General features: G+C 30.0%; 2 protein-coding genes across 2 annotated transcripts; one reads left to right on the forward strand and one right to left on the reverse strand.

Moving 5' to 3' along the window:
* Positions 1-2,438: 2,438 nt before the first annotated feature.
* LOC132723397 (NAD(P)H-hydrate epimerase-like) lies at positions 2,439-13,953 on the reverse strand. Its single transcript, XM_060708111.1, has 6 exons — positions 13,580-13,953; positions 5,403-5,511; positions 4,745-4,855; positions 4,298-4,475; positions 3,830-3,913; positions 2,439-3,322 (listed from the first exon to the last, which is right to left on the reverse strand). The coding sequence occupies exons 1-6, from the start codon at positions 13,705-13,707 to the stop codon at positions 3,066-3,068; spliced, it is 867 nt and encodes a 288-aa protein (XP_060564094.1). The 5' UTR covers positions 13,708-13,953; the 3' UTR covers positions 2,439-3,065.
* LOC132723400 (putative uncharacterized protein DDB_G0279653) lies at positions 9,375-10,523 on the forward strand. Its single transcript, XM_060708113.1, has 2 exons — positions 9,375-9,514; positions 9,788-10,523. Exons 1-2 carry the CDS (start codon positions 9,481-9,483, stop codon positions 9,988-9,990), a joined length of 237 nt encoding a protein of 78 aa, XP_060564096.1. The 5' UTR covers positions 9,375-9,480; the 3' UTR covers positions 9,991-10,523.
* Positions 13,954-14,359: the final 406 nt, after the last annotated feature.

A 14,359-nucleotide genomic window follows, 5' to 3' on the forward strand; every position in this document is an offset into this window, starting at 1 on the left:
GTGTTCTAAATTACTAACTTGTCTTATCTAGATATTTTCACCAAGAGTTACATACAAATATGTGTTTCATAGATAGGAAATAGGAATAAAAAATTGAATATGTTGCTTCATAAGTTTAGACCAACTGAAAACAATATACTATCTATGACATTCAAATAAGTAACTATATCATGGGAAATGCAAAAAAAACCCAAATCTTTGGAGAAATAAAATTAGGCAAAAAATATACGATTGATCTGTTATTATTGTCTGATCATAATGATTTTATGTGTTCTGTATTCCAATATAAGGAACAATTTTATTTTATCAATACGAAAGAATTGTACGTTTCTAACAAGAAAGGATTCAGTCATTAAAAACAAGTACATATTTTACTGTATTGAGCTACACGAATGAGAATGGTATAAGGAATGACAAAATTATATTGAATATCGCACACATATTTGTCACATCATGTTGATACCAAACTCTCATTTCCTACACCTATCAGTGATACCAATTATATTATTACCTATTACAATACGACAAAACATATTAATTTCTATATAATAATAATATGGTTAACGAGGTTGGATGCTCCTAGATAATACGATGATATCATTTAAGGATTTTGCTCTTTCTTGGACATAGCAATTAAGCATTCAATTTTCAATTTCGATCGGATAAAATACTACTTAATTAAGTTCAATTTGTCATCATTTGTCATGCTTTTGCCGATAAATCTATTTAATTAACCAAATGTAATGTTTCCTCCCAAAGGAAGTTTCCAAAGAATTGATTGCATAATAGTTTTTATTACATAAATTGAAAGTTTGCTTTTAATGAGAATCCAAAAATCACTATTTATATGGTGAAATGAATAATTTATATAATTATATTGTGTATTTTACCTGTGAAGAAAACGGTAGCCATTACATCAAAGATAATGGTTTTACGAAATATTAAGATGTTTTCTGTATCATTTTTGTTTGCGTTATATACTCAACTCATAGAATTAAAAGTGTTTAAGATATTTATATTTTAGGCATTATAAAATAAAGGCAGACATTATATGGCAAGAAGTAAACAAATATATTTATTAAAAGGTGAAAAAGGTACAGGTACTCTCAATTGAGTGTCCAAGATAATTTTGAAAAAGAAAACACATCCGAGCCGCATCATACTGACACTGGATGTAACCGCCTAAGGCAATTTAATTCTTTTCATTTTAATGCTATGCGAAATAAAACGCGTTTTAGTATTCTTAAGTCGTTAAGCCGAGCCCTCCACCTCCTGCATATGAGAATTAACTTGTCAATATAGACTAAATATAGTGACTTGTTTGCACACGACATGATAAGGCTTGACAAAAACACAATTACTAATCAATTAAATTTTGACACAATATAAATAGCTTATGTTATTTTGATGGTTTTGATGGCACACGCATTCTTTTACTTGGAGAACATACGCCGCTTTTCATAGAATGAAACACATCTGCGGTTGTTTCTAAATTCAAAATTTCACCATTACCATGACTAAATGTTGAATTCTGCTTAAGCCGGTGCTAGGGGGCGTTGACGGTAATTTGCACTTTCCATTACCGTCCATGAACAGGCTCAATCAAACCGAGCCTGAAAACATTTTCAATTTTGTCTTGTTGTGCTTTCTTTAGGTATTCTTTATTTCTCTCTATTTTGTTTCATTTGAGTTAGCATTTTGCACTTAATTAAACCATTGCCCAAAACGGAAGCATCATCTTCCCATGATCTTACTACTAGTAGACATATGAACAACGCAGTTAATGTTTAGGTTATAACTCGTGACATTTTACAATTGGCTTAATATCAAAAACAGATAAAATACATTTTCTCAGTATTAATGAACACATGAAAATATTTGTAACTGGAAGGGAAACTATTTGTATGGAATATACTAGTATTTCACTTGAAAAATAAAACCATGACAACCATGCTTAATGTTTTCGAGAATGCTTCCGAGGGATCACGTTTTTCAAGATGTTGGTAAAGAATGCCTCAACAAATATAAGTCAGGATAAAAGTTCTGCTGTTTCCAAACAGTTTACCTCTGTTATCAGTGTGGAATTTTTTATATAAATATGTGTCATACTTTTTTCAGACGGTACCGAAATTATCCCCAATATTTCTGAAACATCTATATATCAATTTGTGTTAGAGCTTTCTCTGAAATTTCATATTATTCAGCTTGTTATGGTGTCATTGCCTACGAAGTGTATAATTTTCTTTATGATCGAGTACAGCTGTCTAACAACAGGACACTGAAATTGATGTATATTGCTTCTCGAAAAATACGCTTAAATCGAGTTGGTATGATTCACATTTTCCGTAGAATTCATATAATATATAAAAAGTTAAATATAAAGAAAACAAAACAAACTAGTGAATATATTCAGAAAGACTTGTATTAATAAAAAATATTTTATGCAGACAACTGAAACAGGTACATGTAAGCTTCTATACTGGTACTAGTATATTATTTTCAGAGATGAGAGGAGAAACAAAGATGCATCGTCATGGCCATACAGACCTTTAATATTTAATACATGTAAATAAACGAAACATCGTTAAAGCTTGTTAAAACGATGTATTTCATAAATATATAAAGTTTAGTTAGATAATAGCATAACATATCTTTATCCGTTAATATAGAGCAAAAAGAAACGAAATTGTAAAGTATATGTTAAATATTTCAACAGGTCATATGTCTTTTATCAGATTTCCATATTGTGTCGTTTAAGACCATACTAACCTGCTATTATGATTCTTATATGAATGATTCTAAAACGGTTTATCATAAAATAACATACTTAATAATGTTTAATATATGTACCACATTAAAAGAGTCCTATCAAATCGTTTAAATGTTGTGAATATATTGTGTGAAACCAGTGTGGGGTTCATTTTTGAATTAATAATTACAAGAGAATACATGAAAACCAATTTAAGAGTTTGATGGCACTGTCAGAAATAAATAGCAATATCAAAAAATATTTAAAAAAAACATATTAAAATATTAAATGTAAAGTCTGTATCTAAAACCATTTCCTAATTATCACTTCTGTTATCACTATTCTCTTGGTTCTCAGTTTCCTCATTATCCACTTTAAGTTCAATAATATAATCTGTACGCGGGTACACCGGTAAATTTAACTCATATTTTTCTTCAAGTGTTTTTGGTACAATACGTCCTCCAAGAAAGTGATGTTTGCCTTTGAAAAATTTTGCACAGTTTTTGGGAGCGATAAGAGAAAAAATCATTTCTGGTTTCAAACCATTTTCATCACCGGACTCTATATCCCATCCTGAAAAGATGAAATAAATTTAATAGGATTTAAATGCCACTGATAACATGTTGTGACCTGGTTGCAATATTTCAGCTTCAAATCTTATTATAACTACTGTAACATTAAAGTTTCCTATCATTGAAATGTGTGAATAATTAATCATCAAATTGAATCACAGTACAAAACAGGTAAATACTATTATATTTTTGAAATCGAGGCCAAATGTAACTTAGATACGTAAAATGACTGCAAAAATGACATAAATCCAAAAAATCAAGTAATTGCATAAAAATATAATTAGTTAATATTGTAATGAGAACTAAAATGACAAACTGCATTTTATTTCATGATTTGAGATAAACACGCTATATCTTTTAATTAAGACTTAAGATTAAGAACAAGGAAGATTCAATTATAATTTTATGAATTTATTATCAAGCATTTTCTGTGAAGTGTATGAAAGTAAACAAATAATCACATGATCAAGGTAGTATTATAAGTTATTAAGATTGATGCTTGACATACCAGATGGTACATCTATACTACAAATTGGTGATTCGACTTTCTTCAAAGTGTCCATCACAGACTCAAAGTCCGTTCGTACAGGACCTGTAGACAAAAAAAAAGCGATTTACTACTTATCTTCTAAAAGGGCTACAATTTTAGTAAGTCTCTTTTTGAAATACTCTTTTACTTTTAGAAAATAAACCCTTTGCAATAATTTGGAAAAATATGTAAAACATTTATATTTGTATATTGGTGGCCAATTATCAGTGCAATAAATTCTATGAAATTGATATTGCGAAATAAATTACAAATAAAAATGTCCACAAACAGGCCTCATTTTCTCTTCCCATATAGTAAGTAGTACTAATCTATTTGATGTTTGTTTCTTTGGTTATTTGGTTAGAAGTAACACCAACAACGTTACTGCTATCATGATAAATGTTATAAAATTTGCGAGACTTTCAGAATAACCTAGCTCCAAATTACCATCAAAATTGAATCCAAATAATGCATCCACGACAAAATTGTACGAATCAGTAATCAGGTGTGCTTCTGACGGGAAAAATGATAACAAAGGCATGTCCAAGGCTTCACATTGTTTAAACAGGCTGTTAAATAGAGGCTTGTTCGGTCTATTTGGATAGAAAATTGTTGGCTTATATCCCTGAAATAAATAACAAAAAATAATAAAACAGGAAGATCTGCATGCGATATAGATATAAGAGTTGTTACATTATACATTGTATGCATGTAATGAATATATTCTAAGTCTTGATTTATATTTTTTCATTTGCAAGTATTTGCATTTTGTCATTAAAAGTGACAATGACAGTGAATTAAATATAACAAGACAGTATTTTCAGTCATAGATAAAAAAAAAAACCAGTATGTATTATATCAGAATTGAAAGAAAAAATACAAACAATCACATACAAACATTTTTAGATGTCTGGCACAAACAAGTCCACAACCGCCATTATTTCCAGGTCCACAACAGACAAGGACAGCATGGCTATCTTTTGTCATCTTTTCTACTGGAAAACACTTTTAAAAAGGCTATGTGTAATAAAGTAGCAAATAATGTCACGGTAATTGCAGGAAATGATGTTGATGTTTGACTGATTGAAGTTAATACAAAATCTGCAATACGTTGTGTAACTAACACTTGTGCAATTATAAAGTTATTTAAGAAATGTTATATAGAATTGGCGATGAATGAGAAGGATTCTTTGATCTTTTGATATTTAACGGGATAACGGGATAATGACTGCTGTTCTTACTTATAAACAACATTTGTGAAAGTGTTGATAATCTATTTTTTTAAAATAGCATAAACATGAGAAAAATATGCATGTGCTATTTGCAAGTTGACATGAAATATTCATGTATTAGTCACACACATGGGGCAATCGAATAATTGGCGTTTATATTTACATAACACGGCAGTTGCCGACTTTGTAGATCAACATTTCCGAAACATACAAATAGTAAAAAAATAATACTGGCTTATTGTAAAAATAGTAAATTCAATCATAAGATATACAACAAGAACCGAAAACTACAACTCGAATCTTAAGTATTACTAACTCACTTTTGTTATGGCAACAGCACAACTATATCCCGAAAGCTCCATAACTTGATCAACTGTAAATGCATATTCCGTGAATAATTCTTGTTCTATTTCCTGAGCCTCTTTCTGACTGAATTAAAAAAACAACATTAAATAAGACGTCAAATGTATATATTGTTTTAAAATACACGATGTCAACTTTTTAGAACTGTCTTTTTAATTGATTTAATTTATTCATCTATGATCATAGAAATTAGAAGCATAACAAATTGGCATTCACTAATTTAGTCAGCATACGATTCATATGACATTAGTTTGCATGTTTACATTCGGTTTTATTTTTTGACTACCACCGGCAATTGCAAAAAAAAGATTTGTTAGCCCCTAGCATATCTTTTTTTATTAATTTTTTACCAGGAAGAAATTGCAGTCGTTATGAAAGTGTATAGCTTTTATCTTATTACGCTCTTCACGTAAAGTTGATGTCAACATTCGTTTGCGTATACATGTATTTATATTGATGCCTTGAGCAATAAGGAGGACGCTGGGTAGTAAAAGGACATTTTAAGAGGATTTGTCTTACGGTTATGATTTTGATGCATCTGCTACAAGAACGAAAGTTGTGTTGATTTAACTGAAATGAAATAATCAAAGCAAATACTGACACGGCATGTTGATGCTGACAGCTTAAGCACAAATATATTACTTTTTACTATAAAATATTTGCTCAGTACGTATTCTTTAACATCGGCATAAAACAAGTGCCATGAAGTAAGTAAGTATTTAGTTTTATTTTTTATTGTCATAGAAATATATTTGTTTGTATAAAGACTGACATGCCACCTTACAATGTGAATTCATATAACATTTTTATGATAAAGCGGATTTGCGATGGTGATATGTAAAGACAAAAATATTGCCTTTTTTCCACAAAACAACAGAATGTGTTTAGAGTAAATGCTATTGATAACAGATTGGAAATTTGACAAATTTGATAACTGCCTTGTACAATCCAATGGTTTAACGTTTGATGTTCAACCTTATTTTGTTTGACAAGATGCATTCAACATTGTGTTGTTCTGTTTCACGGAAGATCTTGTTTAAAAAAAATGAATGAAATTCGGATGGATTTATTTAAATTTGTTTTAAGTTCTTGAAATGGAATATACATCCACTTGATATTTATACGATGCATGTATACAGGCATGTGTCTTTAGATAGCATTTGATCTCCCTTGTAAAGTTGCTTATAAGTACAGGTTAAAAAGCGTCTGTCTTTAAATAGCATTATGTTCTCATCTTTAAATTTGCTTTGAAGTAAAATATTTAATGACGCTGTGTATGAATTGGTTAACTGAAAAAAAAATCACATCAAGTGTCTATTGATCTTTCAATTGTTTTTTTTTATTGCTCAATTTGGTTCTATGTCCCTAGAGAGTTTTGTCTTACTTTGACTTTGATGGTTTATGTCCATTAGCAGAGTACGACAGACATAAAGTAAAGCTAGTTTTATTGTCGAACAGCGTTGTTTCATGTCATGCGCTCATTATATGTGTATGAGCATCTCATTTATGCTGTCTCACATAATCGTTTCTTTTTTTACAACAGAGTGATGATTATAATTAACTCAAGAAAGAATATATATATATATATATATATATATTAAAGACACAAAGCATGTTCTTTTTGTTTTATTAGGGGATAAACTTATTATTTATTTATAAAGCTTAATATTCAGATAAAGGTATATTTTAAAAGTAAAGCAGACAAAATTTACAAAATCAAATGAACAAGATTGCTTTGTCACTGAAATAATTCCAAACAACCGCTCGTTTTTTGCACCACGTACTGTGTGCCCCCGTTTCTTACATTATATTACTTTGTTACTTTAAACAACTTATCATAGCCTGACATGTTGATTTCAAATATTAGGCTTTCAAGAACATTTGTCTGTAAATTGTATGAAATTCTTGTCTCATTCAAAATACATATAGGGTGTTGTAAACATTATAGAACGAAAAGAAGTCCTTACAAATTGTCCCTACATAGATAAATACAGTCGTTAGGAAGAGGCTCGTTGGTACAAGTCGGGATGATATTTGTTCCTTGAAGCAATACGAGACTCAAGAGGTGCATTTGCTTATAGTGTATTCTTCCTGTTTTATCAACCGCATCAAGTCGAGAAAGGAAACGAAAATGTGATACACCATTACTGAGATTGATTTACAAATAAAACGACCAAATGACATGAAACAAATGTTGTCTGACAATATCACTGAAATTACTATAAAATTATGTTAGTTATAGTTTTAATGGAAACACAAAACACATTATGTTGTTGGGAGATATACCAAAACCAATGAAACCAAATACAAAAAAACTTCAACATCCAATGAAAAACTCTAAATGTTTTTTTAATAAATAAATTATAATGTACAATTTTTTTTTTGTTTTAAAGGATAAAAAAACATTCAATATATTATACAGAAAAATAAGGGTTTTTGAAAATTGGGTAACGAACTATAAAGCTGTAAAAACGGAAATGGCTAAATAGGATCCTTCCAAAAAAAAGGATTTGATAAAAAAAAGATTTTCAAACTCTTTTAAAAAAAAGAAACAAAAAGTAAAAAAATCACAATGAGTAGATTAAATTAAACCCGTGCATGAAAAAAAAACTTTTTCTTTTTATTTAAGAAAAACCGAGAAAAACGAATCACAACAGCGCAATACTTCTAAGAGTTTGAATATCTAAATTTTCTATTGTCTATTAACTATTAACGGTCATACCGTGAGAACCAATAATTTCGCTTCATTTTAAGTTATTTAAATTTAATGTTTCAGTTCATGAGCCAATTTATATTTAAATTACAAAAACAGTTGAACATAAAAATAAAATAAATATTCATTCTTAAAATTGACTTTAAAAGGAACAAATGAAGATTTCGTTCTCAGAATCAAATAAGACAGTCACCAATAGTTATTCAGTATTAGAATTAATTAAAAAGACGTTATTTGATCAATCGAAAACTAACTTCATGCCTTTCCATTTCCGTCAATGAACATGATCAGACAAACCGAGTCTGCAACATTTTCCTTTTCAGGTTTACGCTTTCTTTAGAGGTTAATTTTTCTCTATTTTGTTTGTTTCAATCTCACTCAAGACAGTGATTATTTTGATAATTACGGTTTCTCTATGGTGTCTCAACGTATAGATAATTTAATCTTTGTGAAAGGTAAGTGCAAACTAATCAACATCAGTTTGTTGAAGTTTTAAATTGAAGATGATGTACATCAAATATATCGTTACCTGAGTGGTAAAAGGTCGTAACTAACATTTTGCCAAAAATCAGATTTTAACATTTCTGTGATACACATAGCAATGTGCATATTCTGTAAAAATATCTTGGCTATATTCCATTTATTGACTTTGTTATTGATTAGAAATCAAAGGCCATAACAGCTATTTTAAACTTTTAATGAGCGGTAAAAGGTCTTAAGTGAAACTAAATTAACGGTAAAAGGGCAGATTTGACAAATATGCCCATTTCATTCTCAACTTTTTTTGCAAAATGTATGCGAAAACTGATGTATAAGGTAGTATTTGCCAATTACGCCCTTTTCCTTCTAAGCAAAACACTCAATGTGAAACATATGCCCCCTTTATCTGAACAAATTAGCAGTGTTATAGATTATAGAGAATATCATTTCAGTACAGCAGAATTGTTTGTTATACCATAAGAATATTACTAATATCATAAATTTTCCACGTTCATATGTTTACAAGAAGGAATCATGGATGGAAAAAAATCAGGTTTGTACAATTTCATAAAATTCTTAAAATAATTAATTTGTAAATTAAATAGTTTATATCATATTTCAGAGACAATATTCTAATACTAGTAAATAACCAGTATTCTAATTCTGCAAAATTAGTTGTTCAGTAGTGTGTCTCGCATGTTTATGTGCATGTAACTTAATCAAATGTGTCCAGGTACATATTTCTTTGATTACATTTAACTGCCAAATTATAAAGTTCGTTAAGTAATTAGTATACGCTTTCTTTGTAGGAAGACGTATATTCTGAATGGTCAGATGACGAGATGTACTTTAATATTAATGTGGCTGTCAATAAAGGTAATTATCTTAAACAATGTTGAAGAAAATTTACTTTGTGACTGGAAATGCTGATACAATATTACTGTTATTGTCTATGGAAGGCGAGAGTTTATGCGAGTTGCTGATTAAACTAAGTCATCATCATAAGTAATAAGCTTACTATAAAAAGACCAAGAAAGTCATGTATACTATATGAAACCTTACCACTGCATATTTACTTATGTGATTATTATTCAGTAAATGCATTAAATTGAATTAAACACATGTTTTATTCCATATTCTTCATTTCAGACAAAGAAAGTAAAGACGAGCAACATGTACATGAACATGAAAAACATGGTAGTAAAAAGGAGCAGCAGGTGAATCAATCTGAAAAACAGCCTAGTAACCAGGATCAACATGTGAATGATCAAGAAAACCAGGCTAGTGACGAACGTGTGAATGAACATGAAACATGTGCAAGTAACGTGGAGCAGCACATAAATGAATATTGAAAACAGGCTAATAATGAGGTACAACACATGAATGAAAATGAGATACACGCTATTAATATGGAACAACACATAAATGAACATAAAATAAAGGTTAGTTACGAAGTACAACTTGTGGATGCAAATGAAAATCAGACTAGTAACAAGGGAGAATATGTAAAAGAACATGAAAATGAAATACAGGATCAAAACGTGAATGACAATGAGATACGTACTAGTAACGATGGTCAACACAGGAACAAACATAAAAAGCAGACAAAAAACAAGGGACAACATTTGAATGAACATGAAATACAGGATAGCAGCGGCGGACAAAACGTAAATGAAATCAATGAGAGACGCCCAACATCAAATTGATCGGGAGACTAGAGTGAACTTTGTTTATACAAGTTCTTCTGATGACGATATACCACTTTCAAAGTTACTGGAATATAATTTTAAAGGAAAAGAAAGGAAGTCTGTTTGGCGAAAGTTAATCGATTCAAATACTGAGTATTCTGATGATTGTAATTAGGACATATTATAATTATGATCTACAAAAGAACATATTAAATTCTACAGATTCAGAGACAGAAGAGCTCCAAAAAATAAAACAAAGAAAAAGGAGACAGAAGAATAGGAAACAATTACTTGTTGCAGAAACAAATCGTGGAAGAAAAAAAGCATCTACATTTAAATCAAAGTCCAAGAAATTAGTGAACAAACGAAAGAAGGAAAGTCCCCTACAAGATCAATAAAACTTTTAATTTTAAGAAAGAAGAAAAAAATCAAGAAACTTACAAACACATGATGAATTAAAAAAAGCAGTGAAGCGTAGCAAGACAATTGCATCACTTAAGGCACGGTTAAATCGTCTGCATGAGGCTAGATTAGACCAACTGTTAGCAGTAAAATTAAGAAAACGAGTTCAAATTCCCGCAGAATGAAACTGTTTCTTTGCAGCTGTTGCTGAGAGTGTTGACAACAATTTATGTAAGGATGTAGATACATTTCAAAATTCGCTATGTGATCACATTCAACAAAATAAGGACATATACTTACCTTTCTTGACAAGTATATCACAAAGCGAGAATCAAAGTGAAGTTTTTGAAAGAGATATAAGCACTATGAGACGCAATGGTCACTAGGATGCAACTCTAGCCGATTGCATCTCTATAGCTGTTACTAACTATTTCAATTGTGAAGTGCGGATATATTCAAGCTCGACTTCGACTCCATTTATTAATGTGAAGCCATCAAACTGGGAACAAGATGGACATTACAAGCAAATTGAAATAGCGTATAATGCATTCCGGAATAATGAGCATTATGATGCAACCATACCAGTAGTTATACAACCAGATAATACACAAAGAGTTAATTCAATGGAACATTGTGGGAATGAAAACCATATTCCTGTTACTACACACAAACATGCAGACTATAACAGCTCAAAACAGACGATTGGAACAGTAACTTCACAGAAACAGAGAGAAAAATATATTTGATATGTGTTATGCACTTCCAACTTATGAGAGGCAACGTTGTTTTATATGCTTTGTTGTATCGAAAAGCGACCCGGTTAGAATCACTAAAAGTAAAAGAAAAGTATCGTTCAAATACAGTTTTTTTCAAAAGAGAAGAAAGCATCCGTGTTTGCCAGAAGTTCTTCCTTAAAACTCTCGATATTGGTGAGAAGCTGATACGGTACACTCTTAAAAGAAAAACAAATGGTACATTTCAAGGAACAGATTTGAGGGGTATATAGGCACACACCCAGTACAAAAATCAATGATGCAAGAGTGAAACTCGTGTACGAACATATAAAATGTGTTCCTTAACTATGGAATCTCACTACGCTAAAAAAAGTTCTAAGAAACAATATGTAGCCCATGATTTGAGCATAAAGCGTAAGTGGCAACTCTACAAGGATTGGTGTAGTTCAAAAGGATATGTCCCGGTAAAAGAATTAAAATATAAACAGATATTATGTGAGAATTTCTTTGCATGAATACATTATTCCCGAAGAGTTCCACTCATATATTGCTAGCTTACCAACAAACAAAGCAACAAAGACTTCATTTCTGAAAATTCAGAGTATGAAGATGAAGTATATTAGAATTGGTGAACAATTTACAATAACTGCTAACATTGTAACAGACGAATTAAAAAGTATGTGTTTTATACATGTATAGAAATTTAGGTGAGAAAAATCTCTGATTGATTTTATGTTTAAAAGTTGGGATGTATTAGGATGGCATCTTAAAACAGACAACCGTGATTATGTGACGATATGATGGCGGAACTGTAAAAGTTTTATTTTTGTTACCCTTGAAAACTTGTATGGATTTTACGCCTTTATCATTTAATACTTGAACACTTTCAAACGGTTATATAATTTTATTCCATTGCTTACAGGACTGTTTATGCCATTTTAATAATTGTGACCAATTATTCTCAATACATATATAAAAAACAGTTATATTCAATGTACATTGTATTTCAAAAGGAATAATTGTTTTCAATTTTATTGTAAATGTGCACGATTTCAGATCAAAGTAAGTGGTAAAAGGTCAGATATGTCATATGTCACCCTAAGTATGTGTAAGTTTTGTGTATTTGTTAAGAATGAAAGGGTAGTATTTGTCAAATACTACCTTATATGAATGAACAGTTATTCTATTAACTTGAACTCCCTTAGCGGCATAAGGTCATATTTGCCATATGCGACCTTTTCATTCTAATATCTCTAGCAAAAAGTAGTAGGAGAAAAAGGGCGTATGTACAGTATTGATGATATTGATTGATTGATTAGATATTTTGTATGTTTGTATATAAGAATATTAAGATGATATAATAACATCTAACATAAGAATAATTGGTTTTCTCTGAATTCAAGTTTTGATTTTTTTAGACAGGTATAAACCTTTAAACTCTGTTCCTGAAAATTATGAAAAATGCACTTACGACCTTTTACTTCTTAGGTGACGATATATAATTAATGAAAACTTCCTCCCTAAAAAGGCTGTACTAAAATTATTTTACCTCAAACAAAAGTCAATTTGTTAGTTCTGAATGTTTTACAAATAAACACAAGTCAAAAGTTATTAAGCCTTGAATTTGCAATTAAGTTTTACGAATGAGCTAAATTTTTCTTTAGAAAATCATTTGAAATATTACTTTAATAATCATACATTGATGGCCTGTATTCATCTTTGTCAATTTATTCAGTCACACTTAACACAATTATTTTAAGGGGAAAATCCAAGACAACATAATTTAAAGGCCAATTTTACAAATATTATGCAATAATTCTTAAATCCTTTAAAAAAAAAAACAGAAAATCATTTTTGTCACCAAAACTTATTTCTGATAAACCAAACTATCCATGTTTGCAATGATTATGCATTAATTTATCTTTCTGTATATAACACCAAACTCGAATGTTTTGTTTGAAACGAGCATGTTTATATACCTACAAACAATTTACATTCATGTTAGAATATCTTGGTGTTGATCATCGGCTTATCTGTTAAAATTTATTTCGATATAACACTGCATGTATATAGTAGATTGAATTATATATAAAATTGTTTTTGAAAAATAATCTTACCTTATGTACTTAATTTTTGGTAGTTCAACTTCATCAGTTTTATCCTCATGACTATCTTCTTTATCTTTATCCTTCTTATGACTTCCTTTTCTACGAAATGAAAACCGGTTCACGGAAATCCTATCCATCTATCTCCTTAAAACTTAACTAAAGGGACAGTTATCTTTAATGTGACAATTTAAGGAAATGCACAACAATAACCTTTCTATTAAATTATGTATATATAAATATTTTCCTGTAAAGTTCCTTCACATATTAAACAAGCTGACACCTTATACTGTTTTTGAAGAAAAGTTAAGATCGTTAATCATGACAATGCAATATGAAAATTAAACCCTGAGGAAGATAACAGTTGTTTAACAAGACGCAAACTAATACCGCATGCAACTGGCAATCAGATGACAAACACTACTTAACATTTTTCCAATAACATCACGAGATGTCTCCCTTCACTTTCCAATATAATATTACGGGTTAAACGGACAATTCGGAATCAGAACAACACGAATGTTGTGTTGCAGTTTCATAAGTTAATTTCACGAGAACGATGCTTTTGTCAACTATATTGTCGACTTGCTCTGATCAATTTCAACCTTCATTTTGTAAAATTTAACGCCGTTGCATGACTTTTGTCTGGTTATATTTACGACATGTTTTTCTACAATTTCCTGTTTAGTATGTTATTTCAAAACGATGCGTGTTTCTTGTAAAAATGTATTAGGACTTCATAACGTTAATTATCTTTTCTTTTTAGGAATATAAAAATAAATACGAATCAAT

This window comes from Ruditapes philippinarum, unplaced genomic scaffold (genome assembly GCF_026571515.1).
Source record: "Ruditapes philippinarum isolate M1 unplaced genomic scaffold, ASM2657151v2 ctg3928_1_1_1_1, whole genome shotgun sequence".
NCBI classification, from domain to species: domain Eukaryota; kingdom Metazoa; phylum Mollusca; class Bivalvia; order Venerida; family Veneridae; genus Ruditapes; species Ruditapes philippinarum.